Source organism: Dicentrarchus labrax, unplaced genomic scaffold (genome assembly GCF_905237075.1).
Source record: "Dicentrarchus labrax unplaced genomic scaffold, dlabrax2021, whole genome shotgun sequence".
Classification (NCBI taxonomy): Eukaryota; Metazoa; Chordata; class Actinopteri; family Moronidae; genus Dicentrarchus; species Dicentrarchus labrax.
In genome coordinates this window covers 28,609,355-28,625,354 of record NW_026136711.1, presented here as the reverse complement: position 1 = coordinate 28,625,354, position 16,000 = coordinate 28,609,355, and the positions used below count along the sequence as shown (strand labels likewise).

The following is a 16,000-nucleotide window of genomic DNA, read 5'->3' as shown; positions in this document are numbered from 1 at the left end:
CAAGCACATCCACTATGCAGTATCTCCACTGTGTGGAAGCTGGTCCTGGATGCTCTCAGACGTTAGGGTAACATAAGCAGTCCTGCTTTTTGCTGGCTGTCAACGTTACCAGAGATAGTGGTACACACATGTTAGGCTTAATCCTAAAAGCTTTTTCTCCTGTAACATCAAAAGTGAAAACATTCTGTTTGACAACAGGAACAAATAGCCTAGTGTGTGTATACTGAGAAGAGAAGAATCAATAACAGACTAATCACAGATTTTTCCTGCAATGTGCAATACAAGAAATATGCTGTTTTATTTATTTCCATGTGCACATGACTCATAAACTGGTGAGGACAGTGTCTTTTAGCACAATATCATCTCTGTTTATTGTTTTAAAATGAGTGAGCGAGAAACATCAAAAAGTCAGCCAGAGACAGCATTTCCAACCAACTCATGGAGCTAATGTTACCTTAATAGGCTAACATCAATGATTGCCATTTGTAAGAAGCTTGCTTTTGTCTCCCTCTGTCTGAAATTAAGGACCAATATATTGTTAAAGTCCTAAAAATGTTGGATGGTTAACTTGCCAGTATTATCATAGAAAACTGCTGTGTGAGAATCAGAAAGCTTATAGTAACTAAGGGGATTGGGGTTTAAATCCTAACAACCTGACATCCTTATGTATGCTAAGGTGTGCTACAGATGCTTTAAATATGGACTGTGAGTCAGTGCCTGTGACTACACTAGCCGAGGTGTCTGTGTTTGGCTGGGGTTGATGGGGTGACTGTGGGTAGTGCCCACCCAGTGGAAAACATCACTATGTGAAAAATGTGGTGGGCCGAGTGACTGTTACCTCGCGACATACTCATCTACTTTAAAGCTCCATTAACAAAGAGGGAATGCAGCTATTAAAATCTGGAGTGGAGTCTCTTGGGTGCTAAAATTAATTCACAGGTTATGTGGTGCATTGAGTTCTGCCTCTCTCCCCCTTGTCTGTCTTTAGCAGAATGTGAGAGAGAAGAGAGCATTTCAGTGAGTGAGCACGAGTTTGGGTGATGGTGGGTGGGACGCATTGCACTTGTACAACAGAGATGAATAGTGCGCTGATTGTTGAGTACTTTGTGGCACAGTTTTCTGAGTCAACATTTATGCAGAGAAACTTGGCTATTTATTCTGTGCCACACCAAACATTTTAACACTTTTATTTATATTCATATTATCACCCAAACTCCCGGAACATTAATTACTGACAAATCTCTGTTGGTCCCTGGTGGGTGTTTTGTTGTGGTTCTATGGACAAAAAAAGAAATTTTCCAAATCTGCGATGGTATTAATATTTCAAAAGATTAGTTGAATTATGAGTATGAATCCTTTTTTTTTTAATAACAGTAATCGTTTAGGAATACATCTATTTCCAGGGTATTTATTGTTATACAGCTGCATATAGGTGAAAAACTAATTTCACCTTAAAAAAAAAAAGACAATTAGCGGCTTCATGAGGAGCAGATGTCCCCAAAACCAGGCGTTATGAAAAAAGATAAGATATAGAAGATAATTAGATTAATAAAAGTTACATTATTTTAAACAGTAGCAGCTTTGCCATTTAACTGAAGATTAAATTGATGAGAAATTGTATTGGGTGCCCTCTGACTGCAGGGGCTTCCAGCAGCACTGCCTATTGTCAGCAATTGAGCTGGAAAATACATTTAAAAACTCATTACTAATGCAACTGCAAGAATTGAGAGGCTTTTCTTGCTCTGTGTCATTTTTTGCTCAAATAAATGCTATTCTTCAGCAAAGTAAAATAATCCATCCATGACAGTCAGCCATGTGTGAAAATATTCTATATGGGACGGTTCTGTTTGAGAGACCTATGAGGAAATGCCAGAAATCACTGCAATACAATTTGAAGCAGGGTTGTTGTGGGTGCAATGCGAGAAAAGGGCCACAGAGAGAGAGAGAGAAACACAGAAAGAGGGAAAATTGATTAAAGGCAATGGACAATTGCAAGGGATATTGCAAAGGAGAAGATTAATAAGGAACACGTGACAAAAAAGCACAAATGGGACAGAAAAGAGGTCAGATATAAAGATAATAGGAGATTGTACCGAAGCATCAAGCGCAGATGCTCTTGATCCCCAATGACATCGTACTTCATGGAAAAGACCAAGTGGCCCAGGGCAGCATCCATGGTGTAATAATTAAAATGTTCCTAGGGGCAGATAAGCAGAAAAAACTTCAATGCAAGAAAGAATATTCCTCCAGCAACTGACAGTGGGTGACACAATAATAAAAAAGGCTATAATAAATTAGAAATGGAGAGGGGTAAGGAGAATAACAGTCTTTTAATTAAGGAAAGTAGCTGAATTACCCTTGAGGAAAAGGTACATTGTATCAACTGAACACAACGCTTAGATGTAAAACAGATATACTGTATTTACAAGTAGGCAATTTGTCTCACAGTTTAGGATCATATAAAATAACATGGTGACATTGAGTATTGATGATCTCACTTTGTGGTTTTTTTTGCTTCATCATTTTGTGAGACAATTCTGTAGTAGTATTGACAGTAAAGGTTTTCAAAGGGAACGCATACTTTTCATGTCACAAGCAACAGTTTTTTTGTCCTCATCTTTTTGCAAGGCCAACATGTTGTAAGTAGTTGGAAAGGTGATTGGAGGATAAATAACCCACACACAGACGAACCCTCACACAAACTCAGATCATTTTTTCTTTGCCTTCACTCCCACTTGACAAAATCTTAAACTGAGCTCTAGAATAGAGGCAAATGTTATTGGAAATTGCCGTAGATGACTAATATCAGGCCAGTAAAAGTAAGAAAACAGAAAACAACCCCCTTTCCCAAACCAAATTCTATATTTCAAGATGGTAATCAATCACTGTCAATACTCTTAGCTGTTTTGTAATGCATAAAACCAGACCCCCATTTTTCTCCATCCTTACCTTTCCCATGAAATGTTTCCTGTAGATCTTGGCGATGCTGTTTGTCTCCAGTTTGATGTGGGAGGCAGGACAGGGCAGTTGATCAGCCTCTGGTGGGTCTTTTGGCTCATGATTGGTCCCCTCAATCCAATATCCTCCAAACTGGGGAAGCAGGATGAGTGGAAAAGGGCTAGTGCGACCCAGAACCTAAAGTGATGGACAATAAAAAGAATTTTGCTTTGTTTTACCTTTTTGAAGCTTTAGCTTTACAGATTCTGACATCTATAAAAAAAAAAATATATATATATATATTTGTACGGAGAGTTCACTGTATGTACCTCATGAACGCTGGGATAAGGGATGTAGTCCTCTTCCGTCTGCAGGCAGGAAACGAATATGAGTCAACCTGACAAACAGCTGCTTCTAGTCATACTTTCAGTTTTGGTTCTTTGAGGAAAATAACAATGAGCATAAACACTGTGACAGAATATTAACTAAGGCATCATCCAGCTCTACATTAGATTTTTCAGGGTTACTTTTCTTATCCTGCCAACATGACAGAGGCCACATTAGTAGCCTTTCCTCTCTAGTGACTACATAACCTGTTTTGTTAGCAAGCAACACTTATCTGAGGCTTCAATCTGCAATTTGCTAAAAGTTGAAATATTTTATAACCTCCTGCGAATCATTTTCGACATGAAAAAGGGACAACAACATAACCTTTCACACAGAAAGTGACTTGGATCCATGTGTTGGTGCTAGAGAAGCTGTAATTTTCAGTTACTGGCAGCTTATGCATGCAGTACTATCTACAACACATAATTAGACATCACATGGCCTATTACATTTCATTTCTAATTTTACCCCTGTTTCTTATTCAGTTATTGTGTCATTTATCTGTGATGTTCGTTTCATTCCTGTAAAAAAAAAAAAAACTGTGACATCATGCTGCAATTTACTTTTTTGGCGAACCCACTTTCCCTCTTGCCTGATATCAGACAGAATTGCCAACTCGATGGAGTGGGCGAATTCGAAGGTCTGCACCCAGGCAACTTTCTCTTAATTTCAGACAGTGATTTTCTCCATTTCCAGAAAAATGCCTTTCAACAACCCGTGCAGAGAATGCCCGTACTTGTTCCATTACAAGTTATAGGCTGTGTCAGATCTGAGAGCAATAGCAAAGAGGCATGTGTGTATTTACGTATATATGTGGTTATCGAGACATTTGGATTAAAAATAGTAATGTCAAACACATGGTGGCGCTAGAGGAAAAGTCAGCGGATCACCCAGTAGTCTGTAGTTGACATTGTCTAGGGACCATGAATGTCTGTACAAAAACAAGAGATATTTCAGCTGGGTCCAAAGTAGTGAACTGACTATCAGATTGACACTGTCCTCTATACAGCCAGGCTAAAAATACTAAAGTCTAGACAGAAGCTGTCCAAGCACCTATTAGTGCTATTTAAGGAAAATCTAACTGGTACAAGACATAATAACATTTTAGACCATAGTGTGCTTCCAACTGAATGGCAGCCGTTTACAGAAGGCCCTTCCCTGTTTCAACAAGGCATTGCCCCCAAGCAGACAGCCAGAAATGGTTATTTAAAGTTGGTGTGGAAGAACTGGCCTGCACAGAAGATCTCAACCTCAACCCCATTCAACACCTTGGGGATGAACTGCAATGCGGACAGGGAGCCAGGCCCATTATCAGTGCCCAACCTCACTAATGCTGTTGTGGTTGAATGGAAACAGAACCCTAATGCTGGATTCAAACATTTTGTTGAAAGCCGAAAAGAACTGAGGACATTTACTGCAGCATATTAATGCCCATAGAATGACATGTTTAACAATCACTCATGGGGGAGCTGTTCGGTGTCCACATACTTTTCGCCATCATTAGCAGCTAAATGTAATTTTTATAGGGTGACATTTACCTTTACTTATCCATGCCAATAGGACTGGAGAGCACTGTATAGAATTATTATTATCTTCAAACTCTAAAACCACATTAAACATATTAGAGGGTAGTCAAACCCTCACCAGATTACCTGATTGTTGTCAGTCCGCAGCAATAAATGATTTTATGCTCTTCTTTCAGATGATTACTATCTGTTGCGTGCCCTTTCTGACTTGACCTCACACCTGCTGAGAGTATCTCCCGGTCTTCAATTCCAACTGCATTAGCCTGTCTAGGTAATCGGACAGCTTAGGATTTTACAGTCCTAGTCCCCGTCGAGTTCCTAACTCAGTCGGAGAGCATCCTAAAGCCTGTCTGACAGCTGATAAGGAAAGGTTTATAACTCTGCCATTACGGATGCTTTACCAGACAGTGGTCTATGAGGAGATGTGAGGATTTGCGACTCACTTTGAGGGGGGGAGGGAGGGGGCATCGTTGCTCATCCATTCTGCAACCCTGTAGAGAGACAGAGAGGAAAAAAGGATAGGCTGAGATACGCAAAGATAAAGACAAAGAGACACATACACAGAACATATAAAATTGCCAATTGAATTTCTTGTGAAGCATCATAGTGTAAAGTAATTCGGTGTGACAATAATTCATGTTTACATTACACAAGCTCAATCAGCAGATGGGCCACAGAAAGGGGAAGTAAAGAAGAGTGATATCTTAGGGGCTATAGCAAGTGAAAAAGATAAGCAGAGGTTCATGAGAACAAGGAAGGTATTTCCATCAAGCTGCAGATATCATTAACCACAACTCCATGTAGGGGCCAAAAAGAGCAAAAAAAAATTCTATCTAGTCTATCTGCTGACTCTACTGACTACTGACAGTTCCCAAAGCACAGAGAGAGATGAATAACAAAGCATTCCTGATCAGTGGGCTTTTTGTGTGGAATACCCTGCAGCATGATTTGAAATGTATCAAATTTGATTTTTTAAGGACTAAGGAAGATGAATCAAATGGAAATTGGAAAAGCTTTCATTAAATCCATTCTTTGAAGACTAGTCCACTGCTTCTGTTTCTCTTTCCCTCCCTCATTCCCTTTTCTTTTTGTTGGAGAATATATATGCATTGGTAATAACAGAATATGCTACTGTTGTCTGCAACTCAACAGTGTTGCTCCTGTGCAGTCCTGAGCAAACAAAATAAATAGGGTGTGAATTCCCCTAAGTAAACACTTTGGACATTACAGTTAAAATGAATGCATTACTAATATGTATCTTCACGCCTTAGACAGCACGCCTTTTATACATGCGAGTCTTCTTGGTTCCAGCAGTAACTTGTGTTACGTATGTTGTTGTTGTTTGAGCCTCTACAGTGCTTTACATATTATAAACCTAAATAATGTTTAGGTAGATGTTAGTATTTTATGCTTCCCCCTATATTTTATCATAGTAGGGTATTTAGATAAAAATGGTGTTTCCAGCATTTCAGAATGTGGTTAAGTTGACCCTGACCCAGCAACACCAAAGCTAAAAAGTAAATTTCATACAGTCTTCAACCAGTTAGGAGAGAATAAAATACCTATTATCAGTTCACAGACTGCACAATTCAAGATCAAAAGGCAGAAAAAAGGTAACTATATTATAATTTAGTTATAATTCAAAGAAACTCGCAGATCAAAGTATCTGTTTAAACCAGGGTCAGCAACACAATGCAAACATTGCAACATATTTGAGCCTTATAATGATTTTCTCGCTGCAGATCAAGCATACACAGTGTTGAAAACAAACAAATCTGTCCAGGCACTATTAAATTCTTAATTTCACTTTCACACACACACATTGATGTTCGGCAAGATATCTCTATATTTAAAAGGCTGCACGTCAGGACATAACGTATGACTGGAGAAGAGCAAAAGAGCTGCATGTGGCTCTAGGTTGCCTTCCCTTCGGTTTAAACACTATTGATCTCTATCCATTAGTTTATTCAGAAACCACTGTTCTTTCTTCTGGTTCATGTAATAAGTTTAACATCACAGGTTACAAACAAACTACATACCTACAAATCCACCTCAGCATATTGAAAAACATAACAACATTTCACACATCTGATGATGCAGAAACAACTACACAGCTGTGAAGAGAAAACACAAGGGTCCTGTTCAGCACATTCAGAAGCATCAGGTTTTTAAAGACAGCCTAGGGCTGTCACTGCTGCAAATACCAAAAAACACATTATTGGCAAAGAGAGCAATACATGGACACACACATAAAAGTGTTGCAGTAGCAGGGTTGTGATCTGGAATACAAAAATAGCAGGAAAAGCAGAGAAACGGGAGTCTTAAAATAGAAGCAAATGGAAGTTTTATGTCCAAAAGTGAGTGATATTCTGAGGATGCTCTGTGATTAAAGCCTGGTAGGAAGAACGGACGGGTTTGGGCAGCAGGCAGAGCCTGGGGACCACTTACAGTACCTGAATTCTCTCGATCATGGCAAACAGGTCCGAGGTCTGGGGAAGAGAATTGACACAGATCCAAAAAGGGATATAGGTTGAGTTAATATGCTTTCCCTGCTGTCTTCACTCATCTATCATCTCTGCTCATTGCGAGGTGGCTATGCAATCTCAAGACACAAGACCCCCTGTTGGAATCTCTGACACCCATTAATTCTTTATTTAACTATGACATGCATCCCCCACCCGACTTGACACCAGTCCCACTGAGGCTCCATTGAACTCAAGGAGAATCGTTCCTCCACGCTTGCAGACAAACACACTGTAAACAAGTAACTCTTCGGGGAAAATGAGCCTCAAAGCTCCACGGTGCCTCTCACTGTTGCTATAGCCAACAGCTCATCTGACTGCATGCAATGGCCAAATTAGCTGGAGGACACAATGGTTTTGGTGTCTGGCACACAGTCACATTAATTTGTGAATGAGACACACGTAACCTATAAAGTAGCAGGCAGGAGTGTATAAGGCAGGAAATAAAAATAAATTGACATGGATGATCGGGCAACTGGGTTTCATATCAACCGTGGTATAATCTTGATGTTGTGTAATCAACATGTGTCCAGGTGGTGATACTAGTGCTGCTCATTAGACAAAGAGGCTTCAATCCAACTACTGGATTTATAATTACACCTCCACCGTTCTCTGCCACAGAACATAATTCAGTGTTTTGTTAAATTAGCAGAACTACTGTTACGGGTTAAAGTAGATGAAAACACCCTCAGGCATGCATTTCTCAACTGCAGAGGCCACGTTATGGATTTCTTGCTGCTCGAACCTGCAATGAAGAGGATCGCATCAGCCCTGACGGCACTGCTTGTTATGGGGTGAGCCCTCTGTTCACCATGTAACACAAGTGGACTGAGGTGCCAAGCTGATGTTTCCACATGACAGCTTAAATTTACTGAGGGGCACTGCAGGGCTTGCAAAACACATACACACACACACACACACACATCACACACACAAAACCATGGAAAAGCGTACACGTGCGCGCATATAAACATTTCCACACATGCATGTACTATAACGTAGTTGTAAACTTGAACACACACAAACACACACACGCACCTGACCGTTGTAAAGCCAAAGGTGCAGCCTCAGTCTATTATTGCATGTGAAAATAAACAGTGCCATATGATATTCAGGGAGATACTGCTCTTCTGACCGCAAAACAAACATCAACAAACATTGTTCTTATGCTGAGCAGATTATCAGTGAACCACACAGACGAAATATCTCCTGAGAAGGAAAGGAAGCAAGAGCAATACACTCCTGGATTGTGTTGGAGTTGCTTTTTTAGTGCAGCTGAATGTGAACCACAGCTGTGTACATATATGTCCAATATATAATAGCATAATTAGAGAATTTGCTGCTTGAATTTTACATCAGATTAAAAAAGATAAAGCATGTACAGTAGGCAGTTTCTCCACACAACAACACAGTTGACTGTGAGGGCTAAAAACATATCCCAGAGCAGTGGAGCACATGTATCTATCTGTACAATGTACAGCAATCCAATATTTACTGTTCTGCAGCACCAAACATATATATTTCTGTCTCTAAGCTACCTTAAGAATTAAACAAGCAACAACAACTAGAGCGAAAAGAATCTCTCACTTCCAGCAAGTAAAAAATACTCACATCACTGAGGCATCGTTTCTTGAGAAAAGACTTACTGGGGGGACTGCTGTGCAGTTCATCCAATAAGGCATTCTTAGCCATCCTGAACTCAGTCATCATTCCACAAGTACGAATGCAGGCAAGCTGACAAGAGCGAGGGTGTTGATGTCACTGTCAGCCACAAGGAGAAAGGCGAGATTGACAGAGACACTTCACACTCACTGTCGCTCAGGCAATAAACTAGGAGAGAAAACTTGATAGCTGTCCATCAGAATCCATACATCAGTGTGTGAGGTAAAAGCACATGCTGTAATGTGAGAGTATCTCCCTTCCTTCCCTTTTCTTCTGCCCCCCACCCTTCCATAGACACACAGCTGTTCAGTAGGAAGTAGGAGGAAGGGAGAACAAATGTTTCTCCCCTCCCTGTCTGCTCTGCAGAACTATCTTCTCTTTTTAATGCAAACACACGCATGCACACAGAGACACACCCACTTACATGTTCACACACCAAAAACTGCATAGTTCTCTTTTCTGTATCACAATATGAGAGTATTCTCTTCCTCTTTTCTTTCATCTCATATTTCTCAACCCTCCCTCTCAGAAACACGTCTCTGCTCCACACAGCAGCAGACATCACCATTAAATGTGTAGGCATTTCTTTTACTTCTAAGGCAATTAAGGACAAACCCAGAAATGTCCATACATTTTACAGTTTATGTTTCCATGCTTCCTACAGCACATTTGAGAAGTAGGTTAATTATACCTTCAGTGCTCATATAGATTGAAAGTGCTGATTATGAGCTTATTTAATTTGCTTCTATTTCTGTGCAAGCACACAGACAGATTTTCAAGCCTTTTTCTTGCTGAGATATGTTTACAATCAATCCTTAATAACACGAAGTAGCCATCATAAAAGAATGAAATGAGTGTTGCACTCTGGGGGCTCTACATGGTAATGCACCAGGCACTTTTCACTGCACCGTGCTCTTACTAAGCAACAACGTGAAATCTCCAAGTGTTATCACTTCCACCAGGGAAGCTATGTGAGACAGGCAAGTAGCCCAGTTCTTTGCATGTGTAGATGCCACAGATTGATGGAGGACTTAGCCAACCCCAGCACCTCTAAAATCATCTGCATAGTTAAGCACTAGTATGTCTTGAGAGATAGTAGAAGACAGAGAAGGAGAGATAAAAAGATGAGGGAAGCAGAGAGCTGTCGTTCTGTGAAAGCATAGTCTTTTTTGTGCAGCTATTTCCATCAGGCCAACATCAGATATCAACAAACACTGACCTACTTCTAAAAAACACTGCTGAAAGCTTTTAAGAGGACAGATTCTCCCCTTATATGTAAAGTGTTTTTCATTTTGCAATAGCAGATAAACATGGTTAGCTAACCGTCTGCATTGATTTCCCTCAAGGAAAATCAATGGCAAGTACACACATGGCAGAGACGTTGTATAGATGGAATAAAAAGGTCTCAAAATATGGATTTAATATGGACAGAGGTTACTTTCAGTAGAGTGATACTGCACCAGAATGGGCCTGCCATTTAAACACTGTCTCATCCTGGGGTAACATTTCATTACTGGTGATCTGTTTACTCAGGTCTAGACTGGGTTTAGCTGAATGCCAAACTGGGATTTGAGAACATTCACAGAGGACAGCTGAATACTAATTACATACTTGCCTGATAATCATGTATAATTGTTACATGATGTCAAAATGTGAGGGAGATATTAATTACTATTCAGATTCACACTATGAGAACTGACATTGTTTCAGCTGTAAAGCATACTGATTGCAAAACTGCGTTGGTGAGTGAGACATTTCAGCTCAAGCTGTTAGGAAAGTCAACCTGCTGTTGTAAAATCCTGCCTGGTTTTGGTGAGTACAGTATGTGGTGTGATCTAATGGAACAATATGTACTGAAGAAGACCAAGAGCAGCAACAAAATCAAAGGAATCACATGTTTGACCTGGAAGTATCTTTCAGACTTTCAGACTTTATGTCCTTCAGTCTTTTAAGCTGCTCAGGTTTAGTCTCCTTCCCTCAGAGACAATATGGAGCCACCGCAGTGAATACACTATAACTGTTTGAATGCCTGAGGGGTTGAGAGCTACATGTATCTTCTTCTCAGAGTTGATTACCAGCAACTGCACTGTGTGTGTGCCTAAGAAAGAGAGGTGGTGGTAGTGCAATGAATGCGAGAGAATAAATGGCTGACTGATCAACTGTTACATTGATCGACTGACTGACTTGGCTGAACAGCTATGTGAGTCAAAACACAGTATGTGTGTGAATACATATGAGGAGTATTAATATCCATCAACCATACAGTCCAGACTTTTCTCCTCAGTCTGCAAGCTCAAAAGTAAAGCTCTGACTCTAGTACTTCTTTAACTCCTCACAACCAGAGCCCCATTTGAATTTCCACAGACAAACTGCCAATGATTTGCATCCAAAGCAATATCCTCACGCCTACTCACTCCCCATCCCTTTCCATTTATGCTCTCTGGGTTAGCCGCATCCTCAAAGGCAATACAGTAAAATGGAAAACTAAACTTCAAAGAGAGTTAATCAATGGGCACAGAAGCCTATCATTTCAGCCAGAGAAAATCCATTGGGGTCCATTCATCAGGTCTGGCTCCAGAGACTAGTCTGACCTTGCTGTGGCCACTGGGGCCTGGGGAACACAAATGGAGTCCATACAGATGGCCCCCTTCACCCCATCAGCGCCTCAGACGAGCTAGTTACAGAGGTTACGGTCGACAGAGTTGCAGCTGAGTTTTCGGTCTGTCCTACAGTCTTCACTCTGGCAAAAGCAGTGAACCGTCAGTTTAGACAAAGAGGCACTGCTGCAAGTCTCTACTACACTACAACACAGAGCATCTCTTGCATTCTGATCAACATCTGCTGGGCATTTGTATGTGTAATGCATTATTATGACTAAGTGTTGTATCAAGGACTTCAGAAAGCAAAAACCTTGAACTTTCAGCATAGAGCAACTGAATCCATTAGTACCCTTTTGTTACGGCTGAACTTCATAAGGTGAGCGTGTTAATTAAATCATTAAAGGAGTATGCCACTAATTTAGCACTGTACTATATAATGTTACTATTATAACATTGTTGGACTCACGATGGGCAGTTAAAAAATGGATGCATTTAGACCAGAGATATTATCTTTTTTATTACAAGCATTACTGTTCCTTCTCAAAACCTGGTGCATACAGTACTCTCAACGCAGTTTGACCACCAGCAGTTCAGTTGGAGATTCAGGTGTGTTATGCTAGTAGTGGCTAATGTAGCCTTGAGCAGAGATGAGGAACGTGCTACAGAGGTCTTGTAAGCTCACTTCTTTCTAACTCCCCAACCCAGATTTATTTAATTTCAAACTTGGAATCTTGAGCCAAGTTACATCACTTGAAGCAATTTATCAGACTTTTCACAGCTCTCTCTGGATCCACAACTAAACAACTTTTTTTCACATATGCAGTAGTACTCTCTAAGACCTGCAAACCGACTTTGATGTGTAAAATTGGCAGAGTTCCCCTTTAAGCAAACTGAATGTGGGAATATTTGTGATAATCAGACATCAAGCACATGTATGGATCCTCATGTGGATGAATCAGTGGCTTTGTCTGACTCCTGTATTGTTGTCAGACCTGGAGATCACAACATAAAAACCTTCATGCCATCAGCTCTGATCACATCATTATTAACACACTAAAGTTAAGTCTGACTTGCAGAGACACCAAGTAAACCTCTACAGTTTCACAATAAGAAGATTTAAGACACAAATAGCATCTCTGTAGCTACGTCTATGTGCAAAGGTCCCACTGCCAACATTATTAGTATAGTATGTATCTCATGAAAAGACCATCAAAGTACCTTCCAATATGTCAAATATAATGTACTTGAGATAAAGTATTCTCTGCCTTCTGTGATCAAAGCTCTATCATGTGAATTTGTCTTCAGTCTTTACACCAGCTGCTTTATTCAGAAACACTTGGCTGAATTGATCAAAGAGCTATTAACTTCAGCCACTGGCAGTTTCTACAGCAATAAAACTATAAAGTGCTGCTGTCTTGTTTAAGCTCTTGGTTTCAACAACCCTACTGTGTGCAACCTATAACCCTATAAATGAACTGTAGAGAAGACAAATTCCTGCCACTTTAGACACACAACCCATTGTGGCAACATTAAGCTTCATAGAAATCTCATTGGTTTCTATACAACTTGCAACATTATAAAAGCAATACAATTTGACATAACAAATATATATATTATATATCCCCACAAGTCTATTCTGTGCCGCTCTGTAAATAACTATATTATTAATCCCTTGCTAATTGTATTTCCACTGCATGTGTGACAAAAATAATATCAATGTGCTTCCTATGGTATATACTGTATCAGAGAGGAACAACTGCTGCAGATCTATATTTGTCCCAGACGCCTGTGACAGAGGGCACAAACTCTTCTGTCAAAATAGACAACAGCCTGCAAACAGCAACCAAGGAGTGCGGACATCAGAGACACCCTTTACCTGGGTGAAACAGCTAATGGATATGATGAGCGAAAAGATGGAGGAAACTATTAAATTATTATTAATTAAAATCCATAGACTGGTAACACTATTTCATATGGGACAGAAGAATAAGATATACCAGGATTTGGCAACACAGGCAATGTTTATTAGTAAGATAACTTAATTGTTGGTTTTGTTGGTTTTGGTCTTTTAAATAAACAACTTAGGATATAGGTCATTACGAAGAACTGATATCCATTTTGTCTACATTATCCTCCATTAGACAAATATAATATCCTTAACAGACCTACTTCATTGCAGGTGTTTTGACTTGTTAGAAAATGCTCTGGTGTAACAAACAACATTAATAATGGCTACCAGTAAGCCATGCTAATGATTTTGACTATTGTTTAATGACAGACTTGAAAAACTGAGGCACAATCCTTTTATTATTGTTGTGTTTTTACTGTTAGGACGTATCAAAATGTCTGCTGTTGAAAACCTCAATTGTGTGAAAAAGGCTGAAGAACAGTTGTTGATTTGAGTTGACACATTTATCAGATCAGATTCTTGGCAGTGTGTCAACGTCTGATTCCAGTAACTGTACCGAACCCTGAACAGGGAAGCGAACAGCAGCAGGTTGAAGTCTTGTGTTACCTTTGAAAGTGAGGGAAGAGGAAACGGAGGGTGGGAGTGTGCTAGCGAGGGCTCTATTTCATCAGAGATACGAGGAATCCTTCCATCTTGCTTCCTGTGAGGAGAGAGGGAGGGGGAGAGAGAGAGAGAGAGAGAGAGAGAGAGAGAGAGAGAGAGAGAGAGAGAAAGGGAGCGTTAGGTTATGGCTAGCATTCATTCAAGTAATAAGAGCACAGCAAAATGTCTGTAACACAACTGACTCCCGTCAAAGAGGTTCATTCAACTCTTACTACAGTGTGCAGCGTGCTATTATAACTCCACTATTCTGAGAGTATTTCTTTTTCCAGGAGTAATACCTTTGTGTATAGCTTGCATGAAGTTTTTGCCCTCAGCTAGGTTGAAAGCGATGAGTGCAATTAGATGAAAGACTATGAAACAGTAGAGATCAGGAGAACTGGACCGAGGAAGAGGAAAAGTGTAAAAACGACTGGGAACAAAGTGAAAATTGATACAAGCCCAAGAAGAAAGGACGCTCAGCTTTCATCTCTTAACCCGCTGCCCTCGCCTCTCTTTCTCTGTTCCTCCTGGCCCCTTCTCTTCTCTGTGTGATGGGAGTGAATTACCAGTCTGACCAGGATTCTGGTCACAGTATATTACTTCACACTTTGTCTAACACAACAGTCACTTGCTAGAACTGGCAGCCCGTCTGTGCATGCAACCTGTTCACAAACCTGCAGCAGAGGGCATTTGCAAGCAACACTGCTTAGAAGCAAAAGAAACACAGAACAATAGCACAATCTGATTTCTTTGTGAGAATGGAGCGAGAATTGGTGGAGACTTGTACACGCACACTAACATATTTCTCCCATTTTGCCATCTTGGCACACACAGGGTGGTTAAAAGGTGAGAGGCTGAAATAAGATCATTTAGAGAGTGGTCTTTCTTCTGCAGACAGTCCATTACTAGATATTGCAGCTCCCCCTATCTGAAAACTCCTTGCCTATTACAACTGGGGAGAATCTATAAGTCTGAGTAAACAGAGCTGCACTTTTATGACAACAGACTGCTGACCTGGAGTTGAGGTTAGGAAATCTATTTGTAACATAGCAGAAACACTGTTCTTTGTTGCCTTAGATCTCTGCTGAATCCTGGGAAATGACTGAATGAGGCTGTCAGATCTTTCCTGCAGCATCCTCAGCTTCTCAGAACTGGCATTTCTCTAGAGAGTGAACTTTGTTACGTCTTTCATATAATGCAACCGGAACACAATGAAAATATGTTGTCAAATGCTGCTTCAAGCCATGAATGATGCATTAAAATCTGCCAACAAAGAACAGGCTTACTGGGCTTGTTCAGTCAGAAATCTGCCTATTGTAGACTGAGGTGACACCTTGTTTAACTGTCCCATGGGAACAGTTAGGATAGCAAAGTCAAACACCAAATCTGAAAAACAAATTTCCGAAACACACAGTTATTATTACACTGATTTACAAGGTGTTTTTTTTTTTTATCTGCACATACAAAGACTATTCCTTTAATCATATTTTACCCTTTGCACAGTAGACGTAAGTCACCTGCCTGCTGCTTCAGCATGCAGAGAGCAAACCCAAACCTCCCATGTGGGACTAACCAGATCCATAATGGAAGGCAAAGCACAAAGGTGCAAATCAATTCTGATTAGGAAGACTCCATAGACAGAAAGATGAAGGCTGCCTGATAGCCTGCCACTTTCCCTACCGATGGCATGCTTGGTGGCTCTCATCACAGAAGATGAATATATTTTTGTAGTATGTGTGTGTGTGTGTGTGTGTGTGTGTGTGTGTGTGTGTGTGTGTGTGTGTGTGTGTGTGTGTGTGTGTGTGTGTCTATGTG

The 16,000-nt window shown here is 40.3% G+C and overlaps 1 protein-coding gene across 15 annotated transcripts in view; it reads right to left on the bottom strand.

Moving 5' to 3' along the window:
- The window catches only part of rap1gapb (RAP1 GTPase activating protein b), a 95,396-nt gene that overhangs the window by 16,749 nt on the left and 62,647 nt on the right, over positions 1-16,000 (bottom strand). For 10 of the 15 annotated variants that reach the window (XM_051413663.1, XM_051413652.1, XM_051413650.1 and 7 more), the window contains 6 exons: positions 14,150-14,243; positions 7,304-7,339; positions 5,294-5,341; positions 3,267-3,305; positions 2,950-3,135; positions 2,094-2,197 (listed from right to left, as the gene is read on the bottom strand). In XM_051413663.1, coding sequence (XP_051269623.1) covers positions 2,094-2,197; positions 2,950-3,135; positions 3,267-3,305; positions 5,294-5,341; positions 7,304-7,321 — 395 coding nt within the window. In that variant the 5' untranslated portion in view covers positions 7,322-7,339; positions 14,150-14,243. Of the gene's footprint in view, positions 1-2,093; positions 2,198-2,949; positions 3,136-3,266; positions 3,306-5,293; positions 5,342-7,303; positions 7,340-8,410; positions 8,927-8,983; positions 9,376-14,149; positions 14,244-16,000 lie in introns of those variants that run through there. The other 5 variants (XM_051413655.1, XM_051413654.1, XM_051413653.1 and 2 more) reach the window with 3 other exon arrangements.